This window comes from Bremia lactucae, linkage group LG3, assembly GCF_004359215.1.
Source record: "Bremia lactucae strain SF5 linkage group LG3, whole genome shotgun sequence".
Taxonomy (NCBI): domain Eukaryota; phylum Oomycota; class Peronosporomycetes; order Peronosporales; family Peronosporaceae; genus Bremia; species Bremia lactucae.
In genome coordinates this window covers 3,526,757-3,540,927 of record NC_090612.1, presented here as the reverse complement: position 1 = coordinate 3,540,927, position 14,171 = coordinate 3,526,757, and the positions used below count along the sequence as shown (strand labels likewise).

Here is a 14,171-nt window from a genome sequence, read left to right as displayed (position 1 = left end):
TTACACGTTACATATATCGTCCGCTTCGAAATGCAGTTTAAATAAATTTGTATTGATATGTCTGTAGCAAAGTGCTGCGCAATTTACACACAAACGATGTCCACGCTTGGGGCCCTCCTTAAAAGCTACTAATAGCATACAGATTTTTGATCAATAAATAGTCCTAAATTCGCTTTATTGAGGTCACAAAGCTAAGGATTGAAAAACAATTTATGACTGTGTTCTGTCCTGCACGGTACCACCTATCGCTGTGCGACACATGAACTTAGTCAGTCGTCTGCTGTCCAGTCACCACAACGCCTTTTATAAAGCAGATTTACTCAACTATGAGATGACTCGACATACAATACTTTCATTTAATGAGCTGAACTCGATGAGCTATTTCGGCTCGAGCGATTGATGAACACACCGATGATAGACGAAGAACTTGAATTTCACGACGTTGTTGTCATCGGTGCTGGTGTTGCCGGTCTGCGTTGTGCCAGTCAGCTGGTGCACACCAAAAATGTACCGGACGTGCTAGTCTTGGAGGCCTCGGATCGCATAGGCGGGCGAGTGATGAGCAATACGAATTTCATCGAAGGGATAAGTATTGAAATGGGTGCCGAGTTTATGCATGGCGCCAACACGACGCTCACTCGGTTGGCTGAGGATACAAACATTGGTCTGCGTGAAATCTTCACTTGGGCTCAGGTGAGGAAAATAATCAGGTATACGTGAATACAAGAGGCTTCTTGTCGTAGGAAGTTGCATCGATTAATCAGCCACTGACTTGCCTAAAAAGCAATTAAATGGTCTTCTGGCCTTCATACGTATGCTATAGCAAACGTCAGATCATGTCTCCTTAATTAGCATCTCTAGGGCGAGTGGCGTACCTTTACGGTCGTAAAACTCGTGGCGTCCATTCGATGGTACAGTTCTTGTGCTATTGAGTTAGCGTGCCCACTCTAGAGATGTCAGTCTGGATTCATTCATAAAAAAGAAATATGTATAATTTAAACCTGAACTAAAGTCTAGCAATTGTATTCACTCCCGGTATGTTCGTTTGTAGGGTGACGGTGGTCCGACCGAGCCTGCACCAGATGGAGGCATTGGCTACTATTACATTGGCGACCAAAAGCGCATGCTGATGTACGATGATGACGACGAGGAATTTATTAAATTAAACAACGCAGTGTCTGCGTTAAGCGACCTAAACGATATCGACCAGATTCCACACGATAGGTCGATGAGGAGTTACTTTGATGAAATCGGTTTATCATCTTCTATGATGAAGCTGTGTGAGTCGGGATATGCTAACACGGCCGGTGGACCCTTGGAACAGATTTCGATGCGTATGACTTGTCGCTACGAGAAGCAATGGATTGAATTGGAGGACGAAGGCGATTACCGTGCTGTGCCGAGCTTAATGCGCTTTGTTGATCATTTTGCCGCTGGGGTGACTACGTGTTTAAACTGGCCTGTCGCTAGCGTAAGCTACTCCCAGAGCGACCGTATCCTCGTGACCAGCACTACTGGAAAGCAGCTTTTGTGCCGAGCTCTTGTTGTGACTGTGTCGACTGCTGTGTTTTCGAAAATTGCATACACTCCAGCACTTCCTCAGCAAAAACTCGATGCGGTGGCGTCATTCGATATGCGCCGAGCAGGGAAGGTGCTCTTGCACATGAAGGGTCGCTTTTGGCCTGAAAACACGCACGGTGTCATCTGCTCTGACTGCTTTTTGCCTGAATTCTGGATCAATAGCACGGAAGGAATAGGCCATTTGAAAGCTAACGGTGATATACTTTGTGTCAAGAATGAAATTAAGAATCCAGACGATGGCGAGGCGCAGTACTTAATTACTGGTTTTGCCGGCGCCCTTTATGCGGATAAGTTCGTCGGCATGGAGCACAAATTGATCATTGAGGGTTTCCTGGATCAGCTTGATATGATTTACGGCACTTTAGACGAGCCGTCTCCAGCTCATAAATACTTTGTCAAGGGCACTTATAAGGATTGGGGTGACGAGCCTTGGATCAGAGGTGGCTACGCTTACCCTCGAGTGGGACAATCCGATACAGCTTCGAAAGATCTCGCTGCACCCGTGAACAATCGGCTGTTTTTCGCTGGTGAAGCCACGGCTTATGAGCAGCCAGGCATGTCGGTGCATGCAGCGGTGGATACGGGCACACGCGCGGCGATGGAAGTGGCTCGCGCATTACAGGGTAATTTTTGAGTAGGCATGAAACTTAGAAGCATTAGTGTCGAAATAAAAGGGAGCAAATCATTTGTGTACTAAGGGTATTGTATGCCCGGTTCAAGAATAGTTTGTGGTGATGCTGTTGGTGCAAATTTTAGCGTGCTTGTGCCATTTGCGTGCTAAAAAATACTATTCAAGTAAGGTGGGCGGGCAGGAAGGATCTTAGACACTGCTTTATCGTTTTTGGTGGATCGAGAGAGACGGCGATGGCGTCCCAACGCGAGTCCTCGAAGGTTAAAGTGTGAGGCGGGGGAGATTGATAGTCGCCGCGTCCGCTGCTATTATCGTGGATGCGGTAGTTGCTTCACCTGGCCAGTGCTCTGTTTTTGACGCAGTGGAGCGGTACTACCAGCGTCACTTTATAGCGTTTCTACACTAAATTGTTGGCTTTTGTGCGGGATTATGGGCTATTCCATGGCGAAACCTAAGCTTACAGCTCCATGGCGATTAGCTTGTGGATCGAGCAGTGCTTAACCTTGAAAAGTGTGATCACCTGCAATGAACACATTGATAGAAGAAGCGGCCATATATTTTAAATATGCGCAAAGGTAAGACCGCATGAAGAATTGACATTCGCCGCGGTCTATCGTTTTAATAGCTTCTGTCGCCCTTGCGCGTCGTAACTGAACCTTGTCAACGCATCAGAATCTTTCTCTGAGTTAAAGCTCTGCCCTATAGATCTGTGCCCTTCCACCTATTTTAAAGTAGCGAAAGCTCTTTGGCCGCTACTTTCACTGCGAATCCCATGTTCAACAAAATCCCTCAGATCAAATCTTTCGTTCCCGTAGTCAAAACAGGCGCCTCATCTCCATGCGTGCGCCATCCTCATGGATATATTTCTTATCACGGTTGCTCAAATATTTGAACCAGTTTAAAAGTAGCTTTTTCATTTTTTAGACATTAAATGAACAATTTAGAATGCGTTTATATTTGTCAAGCTACTTGCTATACACTCGTTGCAACGCAAGCATACCAATTGTCAAGAACCATTCGATGCCGAATCCAAGCAAATTATAGCGGCTCAAAAACTTGTTCACATAATTGCTCTATCGCTGTGACGGGAAGTAGCTCGTTTTGGTATATTATCTTGGTAGATAATATTTTCAGAATAAGCACACATGGTAATTATACTGGGACACCTTTCACTAGTACTGATCAGTACTAGATGACTTTACACTGATTACAGTGTAGGAAGGGTGCGTCGAAACTTCACGTATGTAACGGGGCACTACTGACTTGTACTGCTTAAGTACAAGTCCACTTCGCACTGCCTCAGTGCGATGGTGCCTCACGTCACTTAACGTACACTAGTATGTGCAGAGGAAGACTTTCTTTAAAACACTTGCTTTCTAGAGAGTTAATTAAAGACTGTATTAATATAATTAAGGTTGTAGCGGAGCTACCTCGCTCCTAAAGTCAGAGGAAGACTTTCAGACTCAGAGAGTCACTTAGTTCTATTGAACTAATGGGTTTAACAACTCAAGGAGTCGTACAAGCTCTAAAAGCTTAAGGAATCCTAGTTCAAGGGATTCAGGGGTTCGTAGAACCAAGTGGCAACTAGTGCCCAAGAGGATATATTAGGAAGGCTTCTATCTCTTACAGAACAATGCGCAAGCCGAAGGCACTTAACGCTTGAGGATCAAAAGGAGAACTGCCCTTTATTTAATTATTTAAATCTTAAAACCCTACCCTAGCTAATTAAAAATAGATTTTGGCCGCCAGATTAATATCTGGCGGCGACCATATTTGTTACCCGTAATAAATGGGATATGAAGTAACTAACTATTTTAAGATTAGAGAAAAGGGTATTTTACCCAAAAAGTAAATGTACCACAACAACGGTTCTCCAACCGATGTGTGCCCCATTACACCCTCCCCATCAGACTGTTGACATAGAGTGACAACGTTCGCTTCATTTCCTCTTTGAGGTTGGAACCTAAACAGCTAACCATTCGGTTGTGTTTTATATTCCTTGTCTAATGACAATCAAGCGTGAGTCACAGACTCTGAGCACCTTCCTCGACGATGAGGAAATGGTGGAATTTTAAGGTCACTCTCAATCAGAGGAGGAGGAAAAACAGCGGCGTCCAAATGAACGTCGGCGGGCCCCGAATCCGTTCCCAGAACGTGGTGCCGCTGATGTTCTAGCTGCATTGAGCAGGACACGCCCCCCCCCCTGAGTCCAACATCATTACGAATCCGCTCGATGAAGAGCAAGAGCAGATAATCCTCATAGAGGAAAGAGCTCTTTGTCGAGCTGCCGAGATAGCGAAAGCTAAAGCTCATAGTGAATATAGATTCACTCCGCTTAGTGCGGACGAGCGTCTCAAAGAGATAGCGGGTCATAGCTTGGCCATCTGGATCTCTGATGACCCGGCGAGGACGCCGGAGGAGATCGCTGCCCGCGACCCTCTTCTGAGCAATACCTTACGCCAAAGGTAATGACGCGAAGCCAGTATCTGACGCGTTTATGTGATTAAGCCCGTGGAGCTTCGGTGACCTCCATGTGGTAAATTCCGATCGTTTTGTTTCCAAACGAAACAAGGAGTGAAAACGAAGTCTCATTTGAGGACTGGGTTCACCGGGCACCGACTTCATAATATCTGGAATATCAGAGAGTCTGCGGATAGAGGTGATGTTCGTTTGGAACGGAAACTTCGCTTCGCTTCGACTTCGCAAAGCTTAAGCCCAAAGGCCAGTTACGTTCGGCATTTTTGCCACAAAACGAAGAAAGGTCTATCCGATATTTCAGTGCTTCGGTTGACATTACAACCAAGGATCGAAGCCGCACTGAGGCTTTAGATCCACCCAATCCCATGTCTAGTGGTGGGAAGCGTCGTTTGACGCGAGTTGACCCTGAGCTTGGCGCTCAAAAACATCAACGGCGTACGGGCAATCTTGGCGAAATGGTACCTCGAACTCCCAAGAGTTTTCAGAAGAGGGGTACCCTAGCCACTTCACCAGATACTGGCATTGACCCTCACGACGACGTCGCTTTAATAGTTTCTCCACATGAAAGTGAAGTTTCCCCCGCGCATCAAGCAGCGCGAAAGGGGGCCGAAATTTCGGCGGAAGCATCCAATTTTCTACGGCACGAGGTGCAGCTTCTTTGTGAGGTCCTTGCTCGGGTTGAGAGCTCTTTTGAGGCGGTTCGGGACGGTCTTATGACGCTAGAGCGTCAGCAGTCTCGTTTAGAGGGCCTGTTGGATATCCTGGTGAGGATGCAACAATCTGCGGCACGACCGCCTGTCTCGGCGAAAGCGCCTTCAAGTTCACGTGGGAAGGGTCCCGATATGGCTTAAGCAAGCCAACGTAAAACACTGGGTGTGTACGCAGCTTGCTGGAAGGTTTAGCGTGTAGTCTAGGCCCTTCTTGGCCACGACCGTAAATGGTCCAATAACCGCGGGCGCAATTTGGTCTTGAAGACCGCGGAAACGAAGTTAGTAGGTAGATTTTTAGCGTTTAAGAAAACTCGGTCTCCGACCACATAAGAATTAATACAGCTTTTGCCTTTAACATATGCTTGTTCTTTCTGTTTGTCTTGGCTATCAGCCATCGTATCCCTTACATGTCTTAAGACACTGAATCGCGTCGCGAGAAGCTCGCTTACTTGTTTCCGAACGGTAATAGGGCTGATTTCAGCAAGCCTATCGGCTAATTCTCCCCTACCAAGTCCTGAACCACGCAGTGGTATCATAGATGGAACGCGTGGGTGGGTAAGACCGTTTACATAGAGCGAAGTATAGCCTGTAGAGGCATGTACAGCGTTATTTAACGCAAACTCCACCTCTGGGAGCATTGAGCTCCAGCGCTTTGGTGTCTGAGCACACACGCTGCGTAAAACGTCTTCAATGACGCGATTGACACGTTCGGTTTGACCATCGGTCTGCGGATGGCTCGCAGTGGACATATTCAATCTGGTGCCAAGCACTCGGAAAATTAATTTCCACAATTTACCCGTGAAACGGGGGTCCCGATCAGAGACAATTGCCACTGGCAAACCATGTTGTCGAAACACGTGCTTCATTGGATAGCGAGGCCTTAGAGCGGATCCTGCTAAGGTAAAAGCCATAGTAGATTGGCCGGTTCCTAAAAACCAATAGGATTTGCGTAAGTGGTTGGAACTCGCCAATTATTTACACAAATATAGCGAAAATTACGCTGATATGGCTAGGCCATTATCTAATCTCCTTAATAGGATACAGAATGGTACTGGACTAGCACCGAAAATAATGATTTTCGAGCAGTTAAGGATAGTCTTATCCATGCCTCGACACTGGCACTACCAAACCCAAATTGGCCTTCAGTGTTGTCTGTGACGCATCAGATTTTGCCATCGGCAGTGCTCTGTTACAAACAGATGTTAATGGGCACGAACGCGTTATTGCGTTCGAGTCTAGACAGCTTAAAGCTGCGGAAAAGAACTACCCAGTTCATGACAAAGAGTTAGTTGCTATGAAGTATGCTCTCGTCAAATTCAGAGCTGATCTGCTCGGCTCTAAGCCGTTCGTGATATATACAGATCACGCGTCATTACGCACGGCGACTAAGTCGCCCCATCTCTCACAGAGAATGGCCCGATGGCTATCCTTTTTTTGCGGAATACAACTTCGAGGTGAAGTATAAACCCGGCAAGCAAAATGCTTTGGCCGATGCGTTACCACGCAGGCCGGATTATGAGGTTTCTCATTTAACGACTATCTCGTCGCCTTTTCCTGAATTAATCCGCTCGGCTTACGCCAAGGATGAACAGTGTGCAGCTCTGCTACGACCTTTAAAGAACTCGGATTCAGGTATTCAATTGCCGGCACGTTTGCTGGCAAGATTACATCGATTTTCTATCGATAACAACCTGTTGCTTTATTGCACAGACATCGCGGACTCTCCGCGTGTCGTTGTTTCTCATGATGAGGATACAACTACCGAATCCTCTATGAGGCACACGATACTGTCCTTGGTGGTCATCTCGGTAGAGAAAAGACCTACGGCTCTATAAGCCAGAGTTATTGGTGGCCCAAACATTATAAATGGGTCAGCACATATGTTCGCACATGCGAAACGTGCCAACGGGTTAAGCCCTCGGCACATGCTGCTGCGCCACTGGCGACTCTTCCCGTCCCCATAGGTTGGTGGGAGTTCATAAGTATGATTTTGTTTTTGGGCTACCGAATGATTCAGCCGGCAACTCCGGTATAGCGGTCTTTGTTGACCGTTTGAGCAAAATTGGCTCACTTAGCGGCCGTGCCGGATTCCATTAATGGAGAGGGTACAGCTAAGCTATTTATCGATCACACGTGCACGCGCTGTACATTCTACATTCCACCATATTGTTCTGAAGAACATCCTTTCAAGGAATGGGGGGTTGTGCTGGTATAGTGACAGCATTAAGCTTACTATAAGCATGTACAATGCGCCATTTACCATTTGGCTTTTTGACACAAAATGTCGGTGTCGAATGAGGAGATTTTCTCTCTCGTACCATTCCAACCTCGTGCTTAGCACGGAAGAAATCGCCAATGACGTCACACTGCTCCTTTGGTAAAGGCCATTGTCTTGTGACAGAGTATTTGGTTCCCGGAACAAAGTCAACTTCCTGACGAACACCTCTATCCGGAGGTAAAACTGACGGTTGATTATTACATACCACATCTTGGAATTCCTTACTCAAGGAATAAAAGGGATCCGTGGGATCTTTAAGGATCGATGACCCATTTCGCGCACTAAGTGCAGCTTTTGTGTCATCCAGGACAGCTTCGTCTAGAAGTAACGATGTGTTTAACTTAACCATAGGTCGAACGACCACCATTTCAGATAAGTCACCAGCCTTTAAGGCTCGACCGCACTCATCAATAGTTTCGTCTAGCTCTAAAAGAGCATGTAACGAAGGGATTGCCGCAAGGCTAACTCCCCCCTCAATGATACCGATTACACCATTTACAAGCGTATGTAATTGCTCACTCGTATCACTTTGTGAGGGTATACTCGCTTCGTGTCCATCCTGTCTTGGAGTGGAGACAATGCGCCTCTTAGAGGCCGGGACATTTACGTCCCCGGGTTTTCCAGCCTGTATTGGTTCTATACAAGACATGGTGTCTAATTTGACATCCGACAAGGAGTTAGGTAACTCAACTTCCTTATCTAGCGAACGTTTACGTGTCGCTTCACGTGCATTAGGAGGGTTTGACCCAAAATGCCCTGGCGAACCGCCAATAGTGTCACTATTGACACTCAGTATGATGCCACCTCGGCCGACCACACTCGGTGGTCTTAGACGTGCCACTCCACGTATCTCAGGGATATTGCACCCTTGAGGTCCTGGCGAACCGCCGACAGTGTTACTACAGACACTCAGTATGATGCCACCTCGGCCGACCATATTCGGTGGACTTAGACGTGCCACGCCACGTATCTCAGGGATATTGCACCCTTGATGATTCGGCCTTAGGCTTACAGCATTTAGTGAATCGTTATTATAACGAGTGTCACTCGACGGAGTACGTGCCATTCCACTTATCTCTGCTGAGTCGGCCTCAGAATATCTGTTTTTTAACATTAGAGTTCATTAACTCAGACATGCCAATGTCTAAAACACTGACAGACTCATTCACGTCATTCTCGTTGAAGGATGTCGAGCTCAAATATGTTTGACGCGACATCCTTCAACAAGAATGACGGTGCGTCTGGCGACAGGTGTATCGATAACAGTATGAATGCGTAGTGAAATTTCACTACACGTTAAAATTTCTTACAGTACGATGATGATTTCATCGTACTGGATTTGGATAACAAATTTGATGTCATTATACATTTACCTTGGCTCAGAAATATGAGCCAAGGATCAGCTGGCAGCATCGATCCGTGAAGATGCCTGCCACTTGATCATCAGATGGCCATATGATGAACGTCTTAGAGCTTCCACACCCGTGTGACTGCAGTGCGATAGCCTCACTTGTAGTACGGTCGTTAGTACGACTGCACAAGATCACAGTGTGATTACAGATCACAGTGTGATTGCAAATCACACTGTGGAGTCAGCTGCTGGCGGCTGTGCGAAGCACAGGCAGCGCCGAATGTCCACCACTCGAATCAGTCGAGTGGATTGAGACATGAATGTACGCCTAGCTGGCGACATCCAAGGAAGATACCGGTTGGTTAAAAGGGACAAAATGATGATCCTAGGTCGAGGAGAGAGTCCACGGTTGAGGACCCGACTGTGATAGCGCAATCATAGTCGGAAGACGTTGAGGAAATATTTCCTACGTACTTGAAGAGAAATCTCCTCAAATAGTTAATGCTAAAGTGACTAGACTTCAGCATCCCCTGAGATTGATCCCTCGGCAGCCTGTGTATAGATCCCAGAAAGAAACCGAGACATTAAATGTCTTGGTTAATGTCGGACCAAGAGTAGGCACTTATACTTTTGATTTGTATGCGCCTCCGTAGTCTACTTCGGAGATAACTCAATTACCAACCCTAGAACCCAATCGGCTTTTGAGAGATCTGCATTGTGGTAGAATCAAGCAGATCTGCGTGCTCGTCACAGAGGACGAATACGTAACCGATATTCGGTCAGCGATAATTTTTGCAGAGAACGAACAATTCTCAGCAACTAATCGATGGACGAAGGTGTCCTCGATGTGAAGACTCGGATTGAGAGATATGCTATTCAATCCTGGGAGTCACTTGAGATAATCTTTTATACAAGGATTTTTTTGAATTCAGGTATGTGCTCCCTGAAACTGTTCCATGCGAGTTGCCTAAGGATAAAGACACTCGACATGAGATCGAGCTCAAACCAGGTTCGAAGTACTGTGTCATGAAGCAGTGGCCACTACCTCGTCAACAAGTACTTGCGATCGATAAATTCTTTATCGATCGATCAAAAGCTAGCCATGTGAGGGAGTCAATTTCCCCACATAGCTCTCCGACCTTCTGTGTGCGAAAGGCCACAAGAGAGTGGCGGATAGTTCACGCATTCAATAAACTGGATGCTGCAGCGGTACCGGCTCAAACGCCGATACATAGGAAAGACGTAATCATAGATGGTATGTCTAAGTATACCATCTTTTCGTCTCTGGATCTGAAAGACGGATTTTATCAGATCCTTATGCGTGATCTGGATATCCCGTACACAGCAGTGAGCACTTCCAGCGGGATGCTCTGGAAATGGCTAGTAATACCACAGGGGCTTAGTAACTCCCCTGCAACATTCAACAGATGCGTAACGAATCCGTTAAGACCAGTGCGAGAATTCGCACCGAGTTATTTTGACGATGTATTCGTCCATAGCCGGGCCACGGACGTAAAGACGGACGTGGAAATTCATGATACTCACGTTCGTCAGATTCTTACACTTACGCGAAAGCAAAAATTGTACGTAAATCTCAAGAAGTGTATATTCGCTGCAAGCGAAATCCCACTTCTTGGGTGCATCGTCAGTAAGCACGGCGTGCGCCCTGATCCCGAAAACATCAAGGAAATTACCGACTGGCCAGTTCTAGTCGATGTCAAGGGACTTAAAAGTTCCTTGGATTAGCGGCGTACTTGCACAAGTACTCCTGCAATTATGCCGAGATGTACTGTCATCTCGGCATAAAATTCTCGAAAAATGGCTATAAAACGCTGATTTCAGCGTTCCTTTGAGGGCATCAACCAAAGCTTAAATGCAATAACCCATCTTGGCGTTTGCGGATCAACATAGACTATTTCATGTGGTCTGTGACGCCAGCAATTTCGCAATCGGCTGTGCGTTAATGCAATATGATACAGACGGCGCGGAGCGCGACGTCTGTTACCAATCGCGTCAGCTACAACCACCTGAACGGTATCATTCAGTGCATGATAAGGAGCTCCTTGCCATGAAGTATGCACTGGCTAAGTTTAGGATCTATCTCCTCGGAGATATCCGTTCATCGCATACGGACCATGCATCATTACGCATAGCTCACACCTCTCGCAAAGAACGGCGAGGTGGCTATCCTTTTTCGCGGCGTATAATTTCTCCAAGGAATATAAACCAGGACGACTTAATGTCGCCACTGATGCGTTATCACGCCGACCCGATTTCGAGATGGCTGCGCATTCCAACAGTGAAAATAATCCCACTTTTGCATCACTCATTTCAAGTGTTCCGTCATCAACCTGGTTTGATGACATAAAGAAAGCATACAAGAAGGTTAAGACCTTCTGCGGTTAATGGACCATCTAAAGAAATTATTGAATAAATCTTTTAAAGATTTACCAGTTTTATATCGATCGTTATTCGATCGATACACAACATACAACGGCTTACTGTGAAAAACGAATTACTTAGCACTTGTGATATAGGCTTGTTGTCGGGACTGCAAAGCCAAAAAGTGAGACTATGATTGAGTTTGGTTCTATCTTCTGTGCTTAACATAAGTCAATCAATTTGTCATTGTCCTATCAATCATCACGTCGATAAGTCTCACTTTGTCTAATCAATCACAATCCGATCAATCTGTCAGTGTCCCATCCATCAGATGGGTCTTTAGTTGTTCCAACTCTAATAAGCAACATGAAGAAATTTTAGGTTGCCAAACAGTCAGAACATCACCTTAAACATTCTCCCTTGATGGTTGTTCTGTGAAGCATTTATTTGGTTAGCTTGAGACTCGCAACAAATTTGATGTGTCTGTCTTTTGCAAGTGCCTTTGTCATGTCATCGGCTACCATGTCTTCACTGGACTTGTATTTTAGCTCAATAATCTTCATCTTTCTACTCCTTCACGAATAAGGTGGTATTTTATTTCGATATGTTTGGTCCTTAAGTGGTAGACCGGATGCTTTCCCAATGCGATACATCCTTGGTTGTCTTGATAAATACTTGTCGTATCACCATGAAAATACATTAAGTCCTTATAAAGTAGTCGGAGATAGATCGCTTCCTGAGGTGTGTTGTAAGATTCATGCACTCGGCTTCTGCTCTCAAAGTTTTCACTGTTGGCTGCGGCTTGGACTTCCACGAAATGACGCTACCGTTTAAAAAGAGAACATAGCCTGTTGTCGATTGCCGCGTGTCCGAATCCCCAGCCAATAAGCATCAGCAAGGCCAATTAGCTCTCCCTTGCTAGCGCCGTCGAATAGTATTTCAATGTCTTGCATTGTCTTTATATATTTTAGTTCCGCTTGGCTGCAATCCAGTCCGATTTTTTGTACTTCTCGCAAAACTTAGCCACCTCTCCCACGGCGTGTTTAATGTATGGCCGAGTACAAGTTGACATGTACATTAGCGCTCCCACAAGCTCCCGATAAGAAAACTTTGATACAAAACCTTCCTCTTGTAGTGGCTTGACAAATTTTGAATTTCTTTCCGCTGGAGTATGTACATCTTTGCAGTTTTCTATGCCAATTTTTTCTGCAAGCCGCTTGAAATATGGACGCTGATCAATCTACATTACCTTGCTGCTTTGGTCGCGATGTATCTTAATTCCAAAGCAGTATTTTAGCTCGCCAAGTTCCTTAATACTGAATCAATCTTTAATGCGCCCTTGATCGCTTCAATGTGCTCCTTCTTCCTGCTGAAGAGCATCAAATCGTCGACATATATGATAACAATACTGTATTCCTCTGCTGACTTTCGAACGTAGACGCATGGGTCAGCGGCGAAGCGATCAAACCTTAGATTTATATTGTTGATTCAGCTTGTTGTTTCATTGCCGCGCGGCTTGCTTAGTTCCTAAAGTGCCTTACCAAGCAGATACTTCTTTAAGACAAGTGAAGGCTTCTAAATCGTTCGGCTGATCCATGCATATCTCTTCTTCACTTCGCCGAACAAGAAAGCTGTGTCAACATCATCATTCCCCCCTTCAAGATCTTCTGCTGCAGCCATCGCTAGTGCAGCGTTTATTAACTCGAGCCACTGGAGCAAAATTGTCCCCGTAGTCAATGAGTAAATTTTTAAGCAACTAGTCGCGCCTTAAACTTGATAGTTGCTCCGCTCGGGTAGCACTTTATCAAAAAAAAAAACTTGACCCATTCGCCTTCTTTTCTTGAGGTATATTTGTTAGCTGCCACGTCTTGTGCCGTCTTGAAGTGACTTCATTTCACTCTTTATTGCTTCAAGTCACTGGTTCTTGTATTTGCTCGTTATCATCTCACTATATGAAGTTGCTTTCTCCCCATCATTCTCTTCAGTGTAGAGGCAGAAAACGAGCCGAACTCGCCCTCAAAATCACCCGAGTTAAAGACTCCTTGAGGATGGTTTGGAAAATCTTGTTCATAGCGAACGACACTTCATTTCTTGCGCACCGAACGCACCATTTACTCCTACCAGAAGTGCTAGTTGCTCGCGTGGGAACGCATCCTGTTGGCTCTTCGTGCCATGCAGTTCTCGAGGTTGGGCGCAAAGGTGACGTTTGAGGGTCCATTGCCGGTGGTGCTTGGACATTTGCATTGTCTATCGCCACGTTATCAGTTACGTCGAAGATGCCCCCGGTACCGCTTGTCTTTGTATTGCTTGCTGGGCTTTCTTCAAAAGTCACACTTCGTGATATGATAGTTGAGCATCAGTTGCGTTAATGAGTCTGTATGCCTTCTGTTGTTTTGCGTATCCAAGAAGATAGCACTTCGTCCCAGAATCGTCCAGCTTCTTTCGCGTTTCTATGGCGAGAAGTGCATAGCATACGGTGCCAAATACACGCATGTGCTCTACATGTGATTTCCGCTTAAATACCAGCTCAAAAGGACATGACGTTTTGCTTGACGAGTTCGGCAGTACACTTCGTATATGCCTCACACCAACAGCGCTTGTCTAGGTCACTGTCTTTGAGCATGAATCTTGTCATTTCGACGAAAGTTCTATTCATTCATTCACCCATGCCATTTTGCTGTGTGTTCTACGGCACAGTAAACTCTTGTTAGCTCTTGCTTGATCTCGATCTGTTCACAGATTGTATCCATTCGAGCGTTT

The 14,171-nt window shown here is 45.7% G+C and overlaps 1 protein-coding gene across 1 annotated transcript; it reads left to right on the top strand.

Moving 5' to 3' along the window:
- Positions 1-364: 364 nt before the first annotated feature.
- On the top strand, positions 365-2,501 carry CCR75_007945 (uncharacterized protein). Its single transcript, XM_067966001.1, has 2 exons — positions 365-693; positions 1,052-2,501. Exons 1-2 carry the CDS (start codon positions 400-402, stop codon positions 2,213-2,215), a joined length of 1,458 nt encoding a protein of 485 aa, XP_067815420.1. The 5' UTR covers positions 365-399; the 3' UTR covers positions 2,216-2,501.
- The last annotated feature ends 11,670 nt before the right edge of the window (positions 2,502-14,171 follow it).